Source organism: Periplaneta americana, chromosome 8 (assembly GCF_040183065.1).
Source record: "Periplaneta americana isolate PAMFEO1 chromosome 8, P.americana_PAMFEO1_priV1, whole genome shotgun sequence".
NCBI lineage: Eukaryota > Metazoa > Arthropoda > Insecta > Blattodea > Blattidae > Periplaneta > Periplaneta americana.
This window is the reverse complement of record NC_091124.1, coordinates 40828265-40847947: the sequence shown is the minus strand read 5'-3', so window position 1 is coordinate 40847947 and position 19683 is coordinate 40828265. Positions and strand designations below refer to the sequence as shown.

General features: G+C 34.6%; 1 protein-coding gene across 6 annotated transcripts in view; it reads right to left on the bottom strand.

The window, feature by feature from the left end:
* Nucleotides 1–19683, bottom strand: part of cno (adherens junction formation factor afadin) — a 552013-nt gene that overhangs the window by 259473 nt on the left and 272857 nt on the right. For all 6 annotated transcript variants that reach the window (XR_011333387.1, XM_069832773.1, XM_069832778.1 and 3 more), the window contains exons 6-7: nt 16994–17280; nt 14131–14260 (exon numbers count right to left, since the gene is read on the bottom strand). Coding sequence is in view for 5 of the 6 variants with exons in the window: in XM_069832773.1 (XP_069688874.1) it covers nt 14131–14260; nt 16994–17280 (417 nt within the window). In the remaining variant the exon portion in view is untranslated. The remainder of the gene's footprint in view (nt 1–14130; nt 14261–16993; nt 17281–19683) is intronic.

Sequence of the window (19683 nt, the reverse complement as noted above, 5' to 3'; positions counted from 1 at the left end):
TTTTATCATTCCTTCGTCTTTGAATCGCCCGTTATTTTAAAAAAGGGCCGTTAAATAGTTAAAATTTCACAAATCATTGCATCGTCTCTCATCAACATCCATAGTTTCAATTAACGTAACGCAAAACATTGAAAATATAATGATCACATCGTTTCCGAACATCCGTTATACTCTGTGACAACAACTGTTTTTGCTTCATTTCACGTTTTAATTAAATACATTTCTAAAAATCTCTAAATATCGCCCCAGATGAAAAATCGGACGCATGGTGGGACTTTTATGAATTAGGATTGACACGTCTCCGGGCCTTCACCTAAGACATCAAAGGCCATCACAATGACAACGGACAAACATCCATGCTCTAGGTCGCTTAGCAACAATTTTCGATAACAAATACTCATAGATCCTGTCCATGATACTACCGCAACCCGCAAAGCTTTATCTGTAGCTATCAAACCACATCATTCACGTTGTTTCTCTCCCGTTGTGAGTACGGCTCATTGTGTATTCGCCCTGGGGTATAACCCCACACATTTTCAAATGCGAATATTAACAGATGCTTCACTTGGTATTGACGAGATCACAGGAGTACCAGTAAAACGAAAGCCTAGGAACCTCTGAAATTACTTCGTTACAGAGAAATTTCGTTATGTCGAAATAAGTCACTTCTTGAAGAAATTAGCATGCTTGTTCATTTATCTCTACTTACGCCGTAAGTGTCGTGTATTTTGTATGTAGGTCTGGAAAATATCCCTAAATGGAATAAAAAACCAATACATTTCGAAAGGAAAACGTTTAAAGAAAGTAATGAGAAAAGTAAAAAAATTGAAGTTTCTGTACAGTTTGTAGGACAAGAGATGCCATGTTGTATGAAAAGCTATGATGCGGAGGTTAGTGAGCTGTGATTGATAGTCCGAAACTAAATGTGGAGAACAAGGGAACTGCAATGAAAAAATTAACACAAAATTCAGAGACATCCGTATCATAGTAGACATACTACTGTACATTAGCTAAATATTTAATGACCACGTGACCACTGTGCAATTGCTATATTAGGCCTACTGTAATATAAAATATGTCTGGCTCAGTCGGTTAAGGCGCTTGCTTGCCGGTCTGAAGTTGCGTTCGGGCGCGGGTTCGATCGCCGCTTGGGCTGATTACCTGGTTGGGTTTTTTTCCGAGGTTTCCCCCAACCGTAATGTGAATGCAAGGTTATCCTCGGCCTCATGTCGCCAAATATCATCTCGCTATCACCAATCTTATCGACGCTAAATAACCTAGTAGTTGATACAGCGCCGTTAAATAACCAACTAAAATAAAAAAAAATAAAATATGTCCAAACTTACTAACGAATTGTACTCTTCATTCAAAATATTTTACGTTAAAAATATGATATTTATTTTCAGCAAGGGAAAGATATTTTTATTTCGTTATACTGACTTTTTTATTATGAATATATTTTTATTTTAATTTAATGAGTCGCTTAGCAGAACGAAATGCAGATTTAGCAGCAGGTCTGAAAATGGCTGTATTATTAATGTAGTTCTTTGCATTTGAAGAGTTTGCGGGGAAAAACGATGAATGTCACAGTTTTCTTAAGATTGATGTCATTATCTAATTCAATGGATTACTGCGAAATTTAATGTTGTTCTTATGAAAAATGGTAAAAAGGAGAATTATCACCACGAATACAGTAATCCTTTCCTTTATTTTCTATAGAAACAGCACTACATTTTGCAGTTATAGAGTCTATTAGATCATTATGTAATCCTTAATAGAAATGTGACATTCATCGTTTTTCCCGCAAGCTCTTCATTTTATTTACTGCAGCTGTTTCTTTACATTTTTCATACAGCAACACTCGTTTATTGCGACATCATTTTTAGTCCCTTCGGCGACGCTATAACAAAGTTAAACTGTAGATATTTTGCGAGCTTCATTTATTACTTATTCGTTTCCAAAGTACCAGAGTTCGTATACGGGAAGAAACAATGTGATCATCTTATAAGCTGAAGGTGTTGCATATTGACTAGACATGACGCAAGAGTCCTCGTCTTTTACTCCTCAATCAATCGCCGTTACTGCAATAACAATGATAACAAACAGTGACTCCCTCCTCTGAAACAGTTCACACAAAAGAACTACTGTATCCAAATATAATTTTTTGTTCCTGCTGTTTTATACGATCAGCAAAAATTGCAGAGCGAAATTTACATTACAATGTTTACGCGTTGTCTGTTTTATTTTTGTTTCACCCTTTTCCTCGGATTCGTGTTTGTCAACTATCGACTCATATTGATTATTCAGTTCCTCAGCTATAAGCAAATTGCGTGAAAAAAGCTTTCCCGTGTCGTTCCGCTATCGATCCCCAGACTGCTATATCGTGTGCTATGAATACACATATATTTTTACGAGTTTATTTGTTCTGAGCAACATCTGTGCATGGTTAACAAGCCCCCTATTCAAAGTTTTACGTACGCAGCCAAACCCGATAAGAAACTTCTTACGACGCGGCAATTCAAATCGCTTTTATTTGATAACAAAGTAGACCGACTAAGACTGCTGTGAAAGAGCACAAAACTGAAGCCTCGTCGAAATGGACTTGCTACAGAATTATTAATAAACTAGCCGTACCCGTGCGCTCCGCTGCACTTGTTAGAAATAAATATAAAGTAATTACATAATTAAAATAGGACGTTTGATCCAGGGAACATTCGTGTTTGATAGAAGGATAAATCGTTTCATATGTTACTTAATTTAAATTGTATTTAAATAATTAAAATGCGGTCATTTTGGTCCACAGAGCAATCATTTGGTGCAATGAGAATTCCTTTAACATGTTTCTTAATTGTTATTACATGCAACCATAATTTAATGAAGATTGGCATATAATTTAGTTTTAATGTATATACTTTATATTACTTGCTATATGTTTCAGAAGTTACTGTAATAATATTGTAGAATTATGTCCATCTAGAGAAACTACACTTTCCAATGGTGAAATAATAATTAAACAATTAATTAGCTTCCGATATTACTTCATACAAAGACAAACATTCTCTGTAGGCTATGTTTAATAGCTTTCGATTGTTGTTGTCCAAGGCCCCTTATAGACGAAGTCATTTGTTTTTATTTCAGTATAGCGCTTTAGATGGCGTTGTTATTGTAATTTTAAAACTCGTTAATCTCATTAAATATCAGTCGTATCAAAATTTTATATAGAATAAAACTTATCGGAAATTAATTTTAAAGAAATTTTTGTTATGTAACATTTTTCATGAAAATTAATAATAAGGGAGATATCTTGATTTATTTAATTCAGGCCCCCTTATAACCCCCCCTTTAAATAAAGTATTTTGAATACCATATAGCCTAAAATCTAAGTTACAACGAACTTAATTTATATTCCAATTTTCATATAAATGGGTTCAGCCATTATCGCGTGAAAAGGTAACAAACATCCAGACAGACAGACAGACAGACATACAAACAAAAATTTCAAAAAAGCTATTTTCGGTTTCAGGATGGTTAATTATACATGTTAACACCAATTATTTTTGGAAAATCGAAAATTACCAGAAAAATTTTGGCTACAGATTTATTATTAGTATAGATGACATAAATCTTTGGTGTGATCAGAGAGTATATAAATATGAGTACCGCGTCTGTGGTTCAACGCGCTTGTATTCCATCCAGGTGGCCCGGCTTCGATCCTGTTGGATAAAACAGGCGTTGCAAAGATTTTGTCCTGGAGTATTCCCATTTTTCTCAATCATTCCATCAACACACTTCGTTTTCCCATCACCTTCATTTATTTTTTAATTTATTTATCAACTGCTAAAGTTATCTGCCAGCGAAATGAGTCCAGAATCCAGCGCAGAAAGTTACCCAGAATTTTCTCTTAATGGGTTGAGGGAAACCCCAGAAAAAAACAACTTGTCCCAACCAGGATTTCAGTCCGGACTCACTCGTTTCACGGTCAGGCATGTTAACCGTTAATCCATGGCGGTAGACTTTCATTTATTATATGCAATAAATTGTTTGTATACATCTGAAGTCAGATAAGTGTAATAGGTTACTAGTCAGTGATATATGCAATGGAGGGGGAAAGGAGGAACTGGTCACCCTATTCCAGTATCTCCTGCCTTAGTTGCCTCAAAAGTGATGCCTTATTGGTGCGACTTACGAGATTCCAACCTGTGTTTGGACAGTTGACTAAACAATAATAAGAAAATCGAAGTTATCTCCAAAACGTCCCAATAAATACATATGGAAGGAAGCGGTATTGGGAAAAATGATTTGTTCATAATGTGAAACTTTTTACGAAATACTATGAGATATGAAAAAAAAAAATACCCCCATTTCGATTGTACTCATGACGAAATACAAAAATGATTACTCCCATTACTCTATCATTAACGATGCAAACTATGAAATTTCATATTTTCCGCTCTAAAATAACTTGGCCCATAATAAATATTATAAGTATTAATAACTTAATACATAAATTAATTAATTACTTAATAATTTAATAAATTAATTAATAAATAATTCAATACATAAATTAATAAATAATTTAATTAATTAATACTTTAAAATTACACATACTATTCAAATCTTAATATTTATTATTGAGTAAGTTATTTTTGAGCGGAAAATATGAAATTTCATATTTTGCAACGTTAATGATAGAGTAATGGGTTTACTGCTATTTACAGCAAATCCATTTTCTTCGCATATTTTCAAGTGCGTTTAACAAAAGGTTACGACAACACTCAAAATATAATGAATTTCAGTAACGCCGTTAACGATAGCTTGTGTACCTGTGCTCTACGTATCTGAGCATGCGCAGTGTCTTGTATCTGGGACTTAGAATATTCAAGTGGCCCATTACCTTTTTTCTGGTACTACAAAACGTTTGGCATGAGAAAGGCTTAATACCAACAATGTACCTACAAGAAAATAAAGTCAAAATAAATACAAAATGTCTCGTTTCTTCAATGTTTTATCAATCCATTGAGCAGAATAACGGAGCACACGCGCTGCTCCGTTACAAGAAGTGTAGCCTTCGAAAGGGGAGTGACTAATGCCGGACAGGACGGACGTTTATCAAGAATGACTGTCTACAACTATTTCCTTTCATAAATCTTGTTAACCTATAAGGCATGAGCTTTGTCGATGTCTGTGTTTACGGGGAACAATGTCAGCTAGGGAAGCGATAACTCAATCACAGAGTTAACAAAACTGTGCCCCTTGGCTATAGAGAGAAAATTTTGTAAAATTGTATATTTTGAATGATACTGAAAGTAATTCCAACGGCAACAAAACAACAACGATTGGTGAAAATGACATTATTTCTTGATTTTATTTTTATTTTATTGGGTTATTTTACGACGTTGTATCAACATCTAGGTTACTTAGCGTCTGAATGATATGAAGGTGATAATGCCGGTGAAATGAGTCCGGGGTCCAGCACCGAAAGTTTCACAGCATTTGCTCGTATTGGGTTGAGGGAAAACCCCGGAAGAAACTTCAACCAGGTAACTTGCCCCGACCGGGATTCGAACCCGGGCCACCTGGTTTCGCGGCCAGACGCCACAGGTGTGAACTATTTCTTGATTCTTGACTGCAAGTTAGATGCATTTCGTTGAAATTTAGTTCTCTTTCACCGCAGGGGCGTATACTGGTTAAAGGGTTTGGGCTACCGCTGACCCTATTATTACACAAAATATATCTAACAATTACTTTAATTTTAATTACTATGGTAAAACTAATAATACAAAATTATTACATTATGTTATATTATAAACTTTTTCTTTTGTAATTTCCTTGGGCTACCACCGGTAGCCCGCAAAATACGCCTCTGCTTTCACGCATCTACAACATAAGTCCACTTATTATTAGTGAAGTTTTTCGAATCATAATTGAAACGGCTCGCGCGCCACACACACACACACACACACACACACACACACACACACACACAAAGTAATTTATTGTATATCCAAATAAGAAGATAAATTTCCATCTTTCAAATAAAAGAAAATAGTAATATGCGTTACAAGAGCGGTATGTTGATGTTTTCATGTTCGAGGAAAAGATTGAAAAAGCGAAACGTAGTTGAGTTTTTTTTAATTTCCGAGAACATGAAAACAAACATACCGCTCGTGTATCGTACATTATTTTGTGCGAAGATCGTTTATTACATACCTGAAAGACGAATTTCTAATCAGCTGCAATGAAATCTCCATCTTGGTTTCTGTTCAATGACGGCAACTTTTAAAAACTAAAATATCTATCTTCAACATTGTTGCTATAAAATGTTTGCTGTGTTTACTATATTCCAGCAGGCCGTGATATACGTCTGTCTTTTTTTTCCCAAGTCTATAAATGCGAACTTAAAACAAACGGTAAGGTTATGTAATGATTTATTTTTCATTTTAATATTTTTACAATATTATTTATATAACATATTGCAGTAATAACATCGGCATCTGGAATCTTGTTGATTTTTTCACGGCTTCCTTAATGTTACTTGCATTACAAATGCAGTAACTTTTGTGGTGTTGTAGAGTTTATTTAATTTTTGCAAATATTTAAAAACAATAATTAACAGTGCAATTTAGGTGAAATTGCAGTGGTAAGTTTCCAATTTATACTTATTACTATGTTAAACGTCTCTAAAAATAATATGTTAAAAGCCTAAAGCAGTAAAATGAATATGGCGCTTAAGCGGTAAGAAGAGGGAAATTGTTATATGTTACGTTGGGAATACTGAATGTGGTATTTCACACTTACCGCGTATTGGTTTTGTGCGGAAAGCAAGCAAATACGCACGATCTCGCACAAACACTTTTACATAATACCTATAATAAGATAGCCAATCTTCCTTCTTTGCATTGCTATTTTGTTTTTGGATCCTAAAGGACATTTTGGGATCCAATTAGCAGACTATTTCGCTCATGTAACATGAACCAATGGAATGTAAGAATTTATCGAGTCAACTATCATTTGCAATCTTGTCAAAACAATTTTGTCGCACCTGATGCGTATTTATTTAATATCTTGTAGCATCTGATGTTCAGATGTTAAATATTTTCACTGTTTCTTCAACACTACAGTGGGACGTAATATCGCGTGATGGTCATAACAGAAAATATAAGTATGAAATATCTTAATTTATAATATAATCTGTTTCTGTATGTTATACATTATTTATTAACATATTCGGAGACATAATCTTATTCAAGAGTTCTCATTTTGTCGATAATTCAGTAGATGAAAGTACCTGGTTCAAAATAAAACGTTATAACCTCAAATATTTGTTTAATTTTGCTGTTTCACTAACCATAATTTCTACAGCAACTGTCAAATGTTTACTCATGCATTTTATATTGCAGGAGGCCAAGGCCATGCTGACCAATGAAACATAGTTAGCAACTGAAATACCTTATTTACTAATATAATTATTATATTATCGTCCTATTATTAATTAAGGTATTTGCTATTATTCGCGAAATAGTCTCATTCAAATATCACGCGAGATCTCATCTCTTTGAATCATTAACTCGCGCTCGTGATTTTATCGATAATATGAAAACTATTATGATATTACTACATACAGTCACGAAGCTTGAGTTGTTGAGGGTATTAGGAACAATAGACTGTGCAGGTACTATTTCGCATTGTCTGTAATGAGGCGATAGTAGCGATCCTAGTGGTTAGCAACTATCTATGGACGCATATTTACTACGTATTGAGCTTCGTGACTGTATATACTAGATTGTGATATTACCTGTGATAATTTTCTCATACCCAAAACATGGTGTACGATATGAAAGATATCTCAAAGGCTCTTATATATGTTTGAGCCCAACTCGCGGCACTGATATAGAGTGGTTAATGAAACAGGTCTTCCAACGCGGTGTTCGTGTTCGATCTCCGTTCTTCCTCTCTTAAATTCCGCAACCCAATTTTTTATGGTGAAGGGAAATGATCCCTCAATGTATCCACCATATCCGCTTAATTTCTTTGCCGGAAAACTCTCTCAAAAATAGGTACTTTATCACTGACTGATACTCAAATGTTATCAAAATTGAACTTTTTTTATCTGAAAAATGCTTCAATAATTCACAATATAGAATGGACTAACCTTTCTGTCGTGAAACATAGAGTTAACTATTTTTTTTTGCCAGAGAACATACTCATTTCCATGGCAACAGCTTTCGCCTTTATTTATAACGAAGGTACAAGGTCAACTACTGTATACAGAATGAACCGTAAGTAATGTAATTAATTTCAGGGGGTTATTCTTTGATATGCTTCAAACAAAAAAAGTTTAAGGGGACACTCATGTGAGTTTTAAAACAAATATAATTTTCATCCGAAATTTATTAATTTTAAACTACATAAACATACCTACAATATTATCTGTACAAAATTTGCTGCCATTAGGGCTAATAGTTTTGAAATTATATGTTTTAAATATATTTTATATTGACGTCACTAAAAAGGCTCTTTGTGACAAAGTTTTCAACATTTTTAGTTCATATTAGCTCAAAAGCTTGAAAATAGTCAAGGAAATATAAATTAATAGGTTTTTGAGCTCAGTCTAAATAGAGAGTAACAATAAATTTTAATTGGATTTTCTTAATTTTTCACCATAATTTCAGTACAGTGTCCCCTCAATACAATTTTTTCGTTTTTGCTTCTTTTTCGAGAAAAAATATTTATATGAAATATTTTATAGCGTGTTTTGGGAAAGACATTGATTTAATTCGTCCCGCGCCGTGGCGTCGTGGTCTAAGGCATCCTGTCTAGGACTCGCGTTACGGAATGCGCGCTGGTTCGAGTCCTCATGGGGGAAGAAATTTTCTCATGAAATTTCAGCCAGTGTATGGGACCGGTGCCCACCCAGCATCGTGATGCACTTGGGGAGCTACGATAGATAGCGAAATCCGGTTGCGAATGCCAGCTATAACGGCTGGGGGGATCATCGTGCTCACCACACGATACCTCCATTCTGGTTGGATGATCGTCCACCTCTGCTTCGACATATGGGCGTGAGGCCAGCAACCGGCTGGTCGGTCTAGGTCCTTCACGGGCTGTAGCGCCACGGATTATTATTATTATTATTATTATTATTATTATTGATTTAATTCCCAATATGCTCAATCAATTTAAGAGAGCAGTGTATTATGATAAGACTGAAAGAATTTTAGTTTTGTCCTTCAAATGTGCAGAAATTTGATCTGAACAAATGTACCTTTCCGTTCTGAAAGGGAATTTTAAAATGTGACATTTGTTCGGAGTTTCCAAACTTTCATGTTAACGTCTAACAATAATGTTAATGTAAATGTTTATGTGAATCATTGTGAATGACCCCATTAAAAAACCTCACAGCAAATTTCTGTGTTTATGTTTAATGTTCATTGCGAATGAGCCTTTACCGACGGAAAGAGCTCTCGGAGCACTGCCAAATTTTTAATGGCAACTAACACAGCGCAAAGTTGAGCCAAATGAAATGCGCACAACAATCTTTCTCCACGTTCCTTTCTATAGTCCCGTCGCTCTAATTTCCGGCAGCCAATCGCGTTGCAGGTCGGCTACATTTAAACGTGTGCGTATTGTGATTCGCTGGTTCATTCCTTAAGGCTCGATAAATACTTAATATAATCGCCCGCCATTTTAGCTCTTTAGTTGGCGTTCGCAGAAAGCACACGAAGACGTTATTTGCCACTCAATTATTTGCTGAATTACATTGCGTTTGATTTATTATCATAGGAGTTACGACATGATAATGTTTAACGGTGTTGCAAATAGATTCCTCGTATGGTAGCTCGGCAACGTAAGAACAAAAATGGCGAATGATACTACCTACCTAGATTTTATAGAGCCTTCACTTTCTAAGACGTAAGCAAAGAGGCGGAGTCACGCCGGAAATAACAGCGTCGGCACTATGGTTGAAAATTCGCAACAATCAATAACTACACCAAAACTAAACAACTAATGCGGTTAAAAGTCATTAATGTGGGGTTCTCTACCTACCTCTACTTCCTCTATTCAGTGAGGTAACGGCAGAGCGAATCCTGTCACATGGTGAGGTCTCATGAGGAAATTTGCTCTTTCTGGACATGTATTATGCAACACAGCGTCGAAGTAGAAGCTTGCTACGTATTTCATTGTGATATAACCGTGTATATAAATAGTGATACCGCAGCTGAAGTCTCTCTTGAGTGGGTTCAGTTACATAAAACAACTGGACGTCAGGACTCTTGAACTGCGTCTTATATCGTCGTGTTACGTTACCCGTCCACAAAAGACTGCAATGTCACGCCATACTATTATTATTATTGCCATATTGTATTCTATTTTCAATAAGTCAGTAACAATGATATTTTGTTTTAGACGTCGTCAATGAAGAATCGAACTAGAACAGTATACTGATTTCGAATTCAGGTACTCTTGTATAGTGAGGATCACGTAAGAACAGTTCCTAAAAGGCTAATTTGGCCGTCTTTTCAGTGTTGCCAACTACTACCAGATATCACCAGAGGGTAAAATCACAATGCCATGTATAATAATAATAATAATAATAATAATAATAATAATAATAATATACTATTAACAATAACGATGTCTTGCTTATTTAGTATATCTCATCATTATGCTGGGAGGCTTTTTCTGAATGGTTCAATAATTTGTGAAAGAATAGGCCTATGTTTTCCTCCTGAACCTCTCGCACATTATGTTGGAAATTAGTAGATTCATATGATTTAATATTAAAAAGTATTTTGTCTGACAACAAGAAATTCATTGCTTTGACTAAACAGTTTACGATTCACGAACTCTAACCTAAAAATGTACTTTCTTTGATCACGTGAAATTATTAGTTCAAACTCCGAAAACCGAATATCACTTTGAAATGTATGCTTAAGTACTCCGTAATAATTTTGCTATTCTAGTTTATAATTGCTGTCTCCGTGAGCATTTTCTATCGATCACCCAAGTGCATGTATCACACCATATGAATGTTATGTTTATTTACACTTATCTGATTATAATCTTGAATTGTAACCGCAACGCGACACATAAAATAATTATTATGTATTAATATAATACTGATATTACTTAATTATATGTTCGAATTTCACTAGCTTCCACTAATCGGCTCAGAAATCTAGAAGAATTTGAATTTTCAGAACTTGCACTACCGACAACAGATGTTGTTGCTGCCAACATTACTGTCAGAAAATCACTACCAGTTGTAGTATTTCTCAGTATCGAAATTCGAAACGAAGTTGGCAAAAGAAAATTCAACTTTCAAACTAGAAAATCATCATAATCCACTAGCATATGTAGTAATGGTGGAAAAATGGTTAGGTTTCACCCTTAGGGTATTAAGTAAGCTGATCTGGACTATATATATATATATCATAAAAAGAATTTACAAGTAACCAGTCATGTAAACAGGCTTGAAACCTTTCCGTGTTTACATGACATGCTGTTTTTGGCAATTTGTTAAATAGGTCAATAACCACATTATAATATCATTTAATTGATTTAACCATTCTAACCTTGGCCTTATCCATTAAATAATTATTTCTTGTGGAATAATTAAGTCAATCCTTACACGTATAATACTGGGTAAGGAATGATTAATTTTAATCAAACACTCAAAAATGTAAGAGTTTATTACAGATAATATTTTTCCTAAATAAACTATGGTCTGCAGTGAGTGACAAATGATGCCCTTGATAAAATCCTTACCCTCTTCTTTTGTTTATTTATTTTTATTTATTTCATTTATTTATTTTACTAGCATTATCCCCCTCCCCCATCACATCATGCCGTGTCCTCAGGTTGCGGACAGAGGAGACCAACCTCTTGCCTTGTCACTGATATGTTTATTCCCTGATTATTAGAATTAAATTTAAAAAAACCAGGGTAGACCGTTTCGGAATCACAGTCACAAGTTTTATATGTGAATATGTCACTGGCAGAATTGCTCTTAAGGTAAACATCAGCAGTGACAATCAACATCTCTTCCTTCCAGATATCCTGAAAACCAGATAATCTTTGCTGTGCTGGAAGTAGCCATCTTCTATGAATTGAGAGTAAACATATCGGTTACTATAGTAACCATCATGCTCTTATCATTTTCACTTTTCGTATCTTCCTGAAAATAATCAAGAAATGAGGATAACATGCAAGAATTTCAATTAAAACCGGTCTCATAGTTTATAAAGAAGTACAGGCTGCAGTGGAAAAATCATGTCCAACGAATGGATTGTAATAGACTTCCAAAACCATGATTCCGAGAATGACTCACTGAGGCTGTAAGAGGCTTTGGACCTTATACTTGTTTGAATAATGATGATGATGATGATGATGATGATGATGATGATGATCCTATAGAATTTTAATAGGAGGATCCTGTGTACATGTAATGTAGAAGTATCTTAATAACATAGTCTAACACTAAGCAGACAAAATAGGTATGGAATTAGAAATCCATTTCCTATTCATAACATTACACAAGAAAAAATTAGGCTAATGTTCAACAGTTTATCGAAGCTTTTCTACAAGCAGATGGACATCATTTCGAACATTTGTTTTAACTCGGGGTAAGATTAAACACTGTAATAGCATTTAATTACTTTTCTTCCTGTAGTTTATTCATAAAATAAAAAAACAGTCAATGTATGCGTACTTCACAGTCAAAACAGGTTCCTGTTACAGGGGGAAAAGGACCGGTAACAGGTCAGAAAATGGCTGGCACTTGTTGAAGGCACTCAAAACTAGAAACCATATAATTTACAATTCATTTTTATATTTCAATATGCCTGGTGAATTATTAAATAAGTATATAATAAATTTTCAATCTTAAGACATATCAACTTGCAAATGTTTATTTGCTATTTAATAAAATATATGAACGTTTTCGCCGTTTGGGGCATCTTCAGATATAACAAAAAACATATAATCTGGACCTATAATAATAAATTATGCAAATAACAAAGAATAAAGAACAATGTATGTATGCAATACATGAGATTCATGAGCTTTATGTAAAATATGACATAAGACAGGATAATTATTGATATAATCTTTGGATTTTGAAATTGAATTGGACGGATATTTTATACATATAGATCATGTTACAAATAAAATATACAATTATGATTAAAATTTGTCAATAATGTTAAAATTTTAAAATTTATAATGATGATTGATAAAATAGATATTTTAAGAGGAATCATTAGTTGAGGATTGTCATAGGATATACGATAGTTTGCGTAGCTGATGTTCGTGTGTTATGTATGTGTTTCGTTGAAAAACGTTCGCTAATGAACTAATGTTGTTTTATATTGGAGATTGCTGTTACGTGTAATCAGATTTGTTGAGATATTTGAATGAATGCTCGTTGGTTATGGATGTCGTGGAGTATAAGATGATTTCGTAATAGATAAATCATAAGTTAGGTATGAATTTCAATCGTTCAAGAGATCGTTCGCTTATGAAATGGATGTTGTTTGACGTTGGCGATTACTCTAATTTGATGGCATCCTATTGATTATGGCTATTGCGTGTCATCAGATTTATTGAAGTATATAAATGAAGATATTATTTGTATGTGCTGGTGTTGGTGTGTTGGTGGTTTTAAAAGAACTTACTCTTAAAATATCTATTTTATCAATCAGCATTATAAATTTTAAAATTTTAACATTATTGACAAATTTTAATCATAATTGTATATTTTATTTGTAACATGAGCTATATGTATAAAATATCCGTCCAATTCAATTTCAAAATCCAAAGATTATATCAATAATTATCCTGTATTATGTCATATTTTACATAAAGCTCATGAATCTCATGTATTGCATACATACATTGTTCCTTATTCTTTGTTATTTGCATGATTTATTATCATAGGTCCAGATTATGTTTTTTGTTATATCTGAAGATGCCCCAAACGGCGAAAACGTTCATATATTTTATTAAATAGCAAATAAACATTTGCAAGTTGATATGTCTTAAGATTGAAAATTTATTATATACTTATTTAATAGAAACCATATAGCATACCAATAAAGTAAACATAAAATATGTGTTGTGAGGACTCACCCCGTGATGAAGGGTGATTCATGAGGATGGCAAGAGGACATTCATCATCATCCAGGATGTATTCTCGATTGTTCGTTCCTCCATGATATTCCTTGCTCTCTCCATTATCGGCTGGCACAGCTGCATTCACCTGAAGCCAAAATAACAACATTATTGTATTGACTTTACTTTTATTATTTAGTTCACGATTCAAATTTTATCGTGCATGAAAACTTCAAACCAAGTTAATAATTAATTAAGAATATATTTTTATATTGGTATCACAAAACAAAAGTTTATTAAAAGGCGATTAAAATACTTATGTGTTAAGTACAGAAACAGGGAATATTTCACTGGTCAACAAAATTAAACATATTTTTTTGTTAAAAGATAAATAATGGATGATTCTTATAGCATTTTTCGTGCTGATTTCAAATATGTTTTCAAAATTATCCTATCACGCAGGGTTTTTGAATAATTATATGAAATGTAATTCAAATTTTTCTAGTACTGATACCTTCTAAAATTTTACCTAAAATCATATTTATTTACCTAAAATATGTGCGGAATAGATTTTAGGCTATACTTCGCTTCAGAAACATCTCTTTTGAGTGTCCAGCAGTAGTCTGACAGAATATTTGGGCTCCGTTTTTTCTGGTAGCGCCTTTCCATTTCAGAAAAATCCTGATGAAAATGCTCCCCATGTTCGTCACTCACTACCCAAAGATTTTGAAGAAAGAAAAAATAGATGAGAATCCGAGAAGTTATTTTGAGAGGCATAATACACCCCATCACATTATAGTTCTGAATCAGCTCGCTGACAACTTCTCTGTAATCTTCTGGTCTGTGGTTTCCAGAAAGTAACAGTCTGTTGAATGATCCTTAGGTTACCGGCATATCATTGGAACTGGAAAAAGCATATCACGGGATCCTTTCAGCCAACCACTTAGGCTAATAGAATTACATGGAGCACAACAGATTTCAGGGACCCAGTTCCTGTCATCTATTTTTCAGTCCAAATAACACTCGTAAGATCTTTTAACTAGTATAGTAAAAATTCGCCTGTATGCTTTCAGAGTTAACTAACCACACACATAACAAAAATTGTTTATGTGATTTACACAATATTTCGAGGTATGTTTCACTTTATAAGATGCTTTTACCACACTTAAAATTAGGACAAAGAAAACAACGGGTTGTGAAACTTGTTTCATGAATGTAAGTTCCAACTCAACTGAGAATTAATACTAACTCCAATAGTCTTATGAGGAATAAAATTTATTTTTATGAATTCTGGCTTCACAGGCAACAATTATCTAAAGTTATAGGTTAATTGTTAAGCAATAAAATGAAATATTTGAACGTGTTATACTCCTCTGCCGCCAGTTCATTAAGCCAGGTGTTCACTGTCTTCTTCAACTCTTCATCACTTCCAAAACGCGTACCACCCAGAAAGTCTTTCAGCTTAGTGAAAAGGTGAAAATCGCTAGGGGCAAGGTCTGGACTATAGGGCGGATGATCAAAGATTTCCCAACCGAATTGATCCAGCAATTCTCGAGTTGAAGCAGCAGTGTGCGGGCGGGCGTTGTCGTGAAGAAGCACAACTCCTCTCGAAAGCATTCCTCGCCTCTTGTTTTGGATGGCTCGCCGTAGTTTTCGTAAAGTCTCACAATAACGATTTGCATTGATCATAGTGGCTTTTGGCATGAAATCCAGCAAAAGAACACCTTTGCGATCCCAAAAGACAGTAGCCATGACTTTTTGTGTTGAGAGAGTCTATTTGAATTTTCTCGGTTTCTTGGGTGATGAGGGATGATGCCACTGACGTGATTGGCGCTTGGTCTCTGGGGTGTTGTGAGACACCCAGGTCTCATCACCAGTCACAATTTGATCAAGAAAGGCGTCTCCATCTGTGTGATATCGCATCAAGAATGTCAATGCTGAGGCCATCTGAGTTTTGTGTTGGTCACTCAGTTGCCGTGGAACCCATCGTGCACAGATTTTGTGGTAGCCAAGATGTTGCGACACAGTTTCACCAAGCAAAGACCGAGAAATGTCAGGAAAGGCAATATGCAATTCGTCGAGTGATGTGCGCCTGTCTTGCAAGATTCTGTCGTTCACTTTAGTCTTCAGGTCTTCTGTGATGAATGATGGGCGTCCGGGTCGAGTTTCATCGTGGACATTTGTTCGCACATTGTTGAACATTTCGCACCATTTTCTCACATTTCTTTCATTCATTACAGTATCACCATACACATCTTTCAATTGCCGGTAAATTTCTGCAGGTTTCAAATGTCGGGCATTCAAAAATCGAATCACACTCCTCACCTCACAGTCGGCGGGATTATCAATCACGTCGTTCATTTTGAAGTAACACAAAATGCACAATGGCGACTTGTTGCAACCAGTACTCACAACATTATGAGAACACATGTTAAGGAAGCCAGTTGACCTTCAAACAAGGAAGGGGAGTCAGCTGCATGGCGGGTATGCGCGAACGGTCGTTATTTCCTGAATCCCCCTCGTATTTTCTTTCCATTAGCATGTTAAGAACTGTATAAAGCAATAAAAATAAATCAATTTTTCTAAAATTACCCAAAAATGGTGGGAGGCAGAAAAATTCTGACTTCATTTTTGGAATCAGCAGATAAAATTACATAGGAAACAGCAGAAATTTTAGATTTAACAAATCACTGTTGACCAGTTATTAGAAACAGTAGTTAGATGTCCATCTTATTTTGACTAAACTTTGTGAATAAAATTAACTCAATCCCGCTATATTCCTGAAGACCTCGAAAAACGATGTAAAATCCTATAGAGAAGTCTAATGAACAACAGTGCACAGAAGCACATATTTCTAAATACAACACTACCGCATGCTTACCTGCACAAGGCAGTAGTTATGGGGATCTGTTTCCCGATCCAGCCCATACTTAGTGAGCATCTCCTTCACAACTTGCTGAGCTGTGTCCCGGACAGATAACAGCAACGTTTTGTACGGTACATCGCGACATAAAGATTCCCCATAGATTTTCAGAGTTCCTCCTGTGTCAGGTCCCCCATCTTTGCTACGGAACTGCTGCAGCTTTCTCTCAAGTTTCTGTTGTCGACGACGACGCATAACAGCCTCAGGATTTGATATAGAGCGCGTAAAACTAGTTTCTGGAAGTTCTGAAAACAAAAGAAGTAACAGAGTCACAAAAAGATCAAAGACTGTAGAAACAAACAGAATAATGTTATATTTCCACAAAACAAAACACAGCTGATTTTCATTCCTGTTACAGCTGTGAAATAAAAACTTCAAACTAATATTAAGAAAACTTACTTTATCTTCTTACAAATACCATTGTGTTTATTTTATGTATTCCAGCCCTTTATGTATAATCAGGAATGAAGTTATCAATAAAATTGCAAGAGTTTAGATAATGAGAAGAAGTATTAAATAATAAATTTGTATCCTCCAAAATAAATTAACTCATATTTTTAAAAGGACATCACTCAACAATTTGATTATTACAGTCAACTGTCGTTTTAACACACGCCAGTTTAACGAATTCGTTAGTATAACAAAAAAAAAATTGTATTTCCCTTCCTTAACTCCGTAAGTTTCCATGTTAAATTATTTCAATTGTACGAACGTCAATATAACGAAAATTTCACTGCAACGAAAATAAAAATTTCCCCTTCATAATACATATCATCGTTATTCATGCAATAACTCCTATGTGCAAATATATAAAATTTTTCAGTAGGAAGAAAAAACACATTTATTCATTCTATGGCAGTGGTACATAGGAGATTGTGAATTCTTACATTTTCGAAAGAAAGATAATTACATATAGGAGATTTTATTATTTGCTGTATCACTATTTAAGTTATTTAAAAGAGCAAAAATATGAAAATCGATAAATATGTCACATAGGAGTTATTGCAGGAACAACGACAATATGATTACAACGAAAAATTCTACTTTTAATAGACAACTGTTCTTCTCATAAGAATATCCCAAGACACATGGAATTCGTTAAAGTACTTAAGTTACCTCCAAACAGTACATCCGTCCTACAACCTCGACCAGGGCATAATTTGTGCCGTCAAAGTAAGTTACCGTTCACAGCTGATTAGAAAAATCCTCACAAGAGTAACTGTAGGTGGTAACACCTACATATCAATTTTAGAAGCCATGAAAATGTTCACTTCAGCATGGAGAAGCTTGCCCTTAATGGTTACAATGAAGTGGAAATCCGAAATTTTGTAAGTGATTGAAGAAGAGAAAGAAGAGCCTGCCGATGACATTGAAGAGTTCGACCCAGAACTCTGGAGACAGATATATGAGAAGAGTAACACACCTACAAACGTGAAACCAGAAGATTTCATTGATATCGACAGAGCAGTGACTGTTGAAAAGGAGGTTACAGAAGGGGGCATTGTCAGTAGTGTAATGCAAGAAGAAGGTGTGAGTGAAAGAGATGAAGAATCTGTACGTAGTGACAATGACAGTGAAACAAAAATGTCTCTTGTCAAAGCTGTAAATGTTGCTAATGATTTATGGCTATTTTTGGCTGGACAAAAAAATTTACCAGAGGATGTGACAAAAAGTGCAAGTGTTACTGTAAATTACCTAGAAGAATAATTTGAGGATGTAGCTGCAATAAGGGCCCATACTCCAAAATGCTGTTCTGAGATATATAGAATTGAAATTTTTAAAAACAGTGCAGGGCCTATAAAATATATTAAAATAAACAGGTTTATCAGCATTACTGTTCAACATTTCTCAATGGAACTTTGTGGGTATAACAAAGAAACTATGGAGAATCAATTTATGCATTCTCCGGAAAAAGGGCCTATGGGGCTATGGGCCCTTATTGCAGCTACGTCCTCAATTAAAAAATGTTCAGTTCAGAGAAAAATTACAGACTTTTTTCTCAAAGTAAAACATACAGTTATGACTGTGTAAAAAAAATACCACTGATCAATATTATAGTATAACGAAAATGGTGGTAGCGTCCCTAGAAATTCGTTAAAACGACATTTGACTGTATTAGTTTTTTGTAGTTTCAGTATATTTATATATGTATTGATTACTATTAAAAGGGCATCAGTCAGTCTGTTCTCTGAAGTTCTATATTGAAGTGAAAACTTCAGGATTTTTCAAGGGCCATCAGTCAATGACTCATGCCCTTCTAAAAACTAAACAGTAGATATCTCTGTCAGCACTTTTTTCACTTCGTCTTTGATAACACCAGGAAAGGTTGTATTAAAGCATCTACAAACATCAACGACATATGACTGTATTAGTTTTTTTTTTGTAGTTTCAGTACAGTATATTCATATATGTATTGATTATCATTAAAAGGGCATCAGTCAGTCTGTTCTCTGAAGTTCTATATTGAAGTGAAAACTTCAGTATTTTTAAAGGGACATCAGTCAATGACTCATGCCCTTCTAAAACTAAACAGTAGCACTTTTTTTCACTTCGTCTTTGATAACATCAGAAGAGGTTGTATTAAAGCATCTACAAACATCGACAGAACAGTCACACTTTTCTTAAGGACCTCCAGCATGGACCAGTAA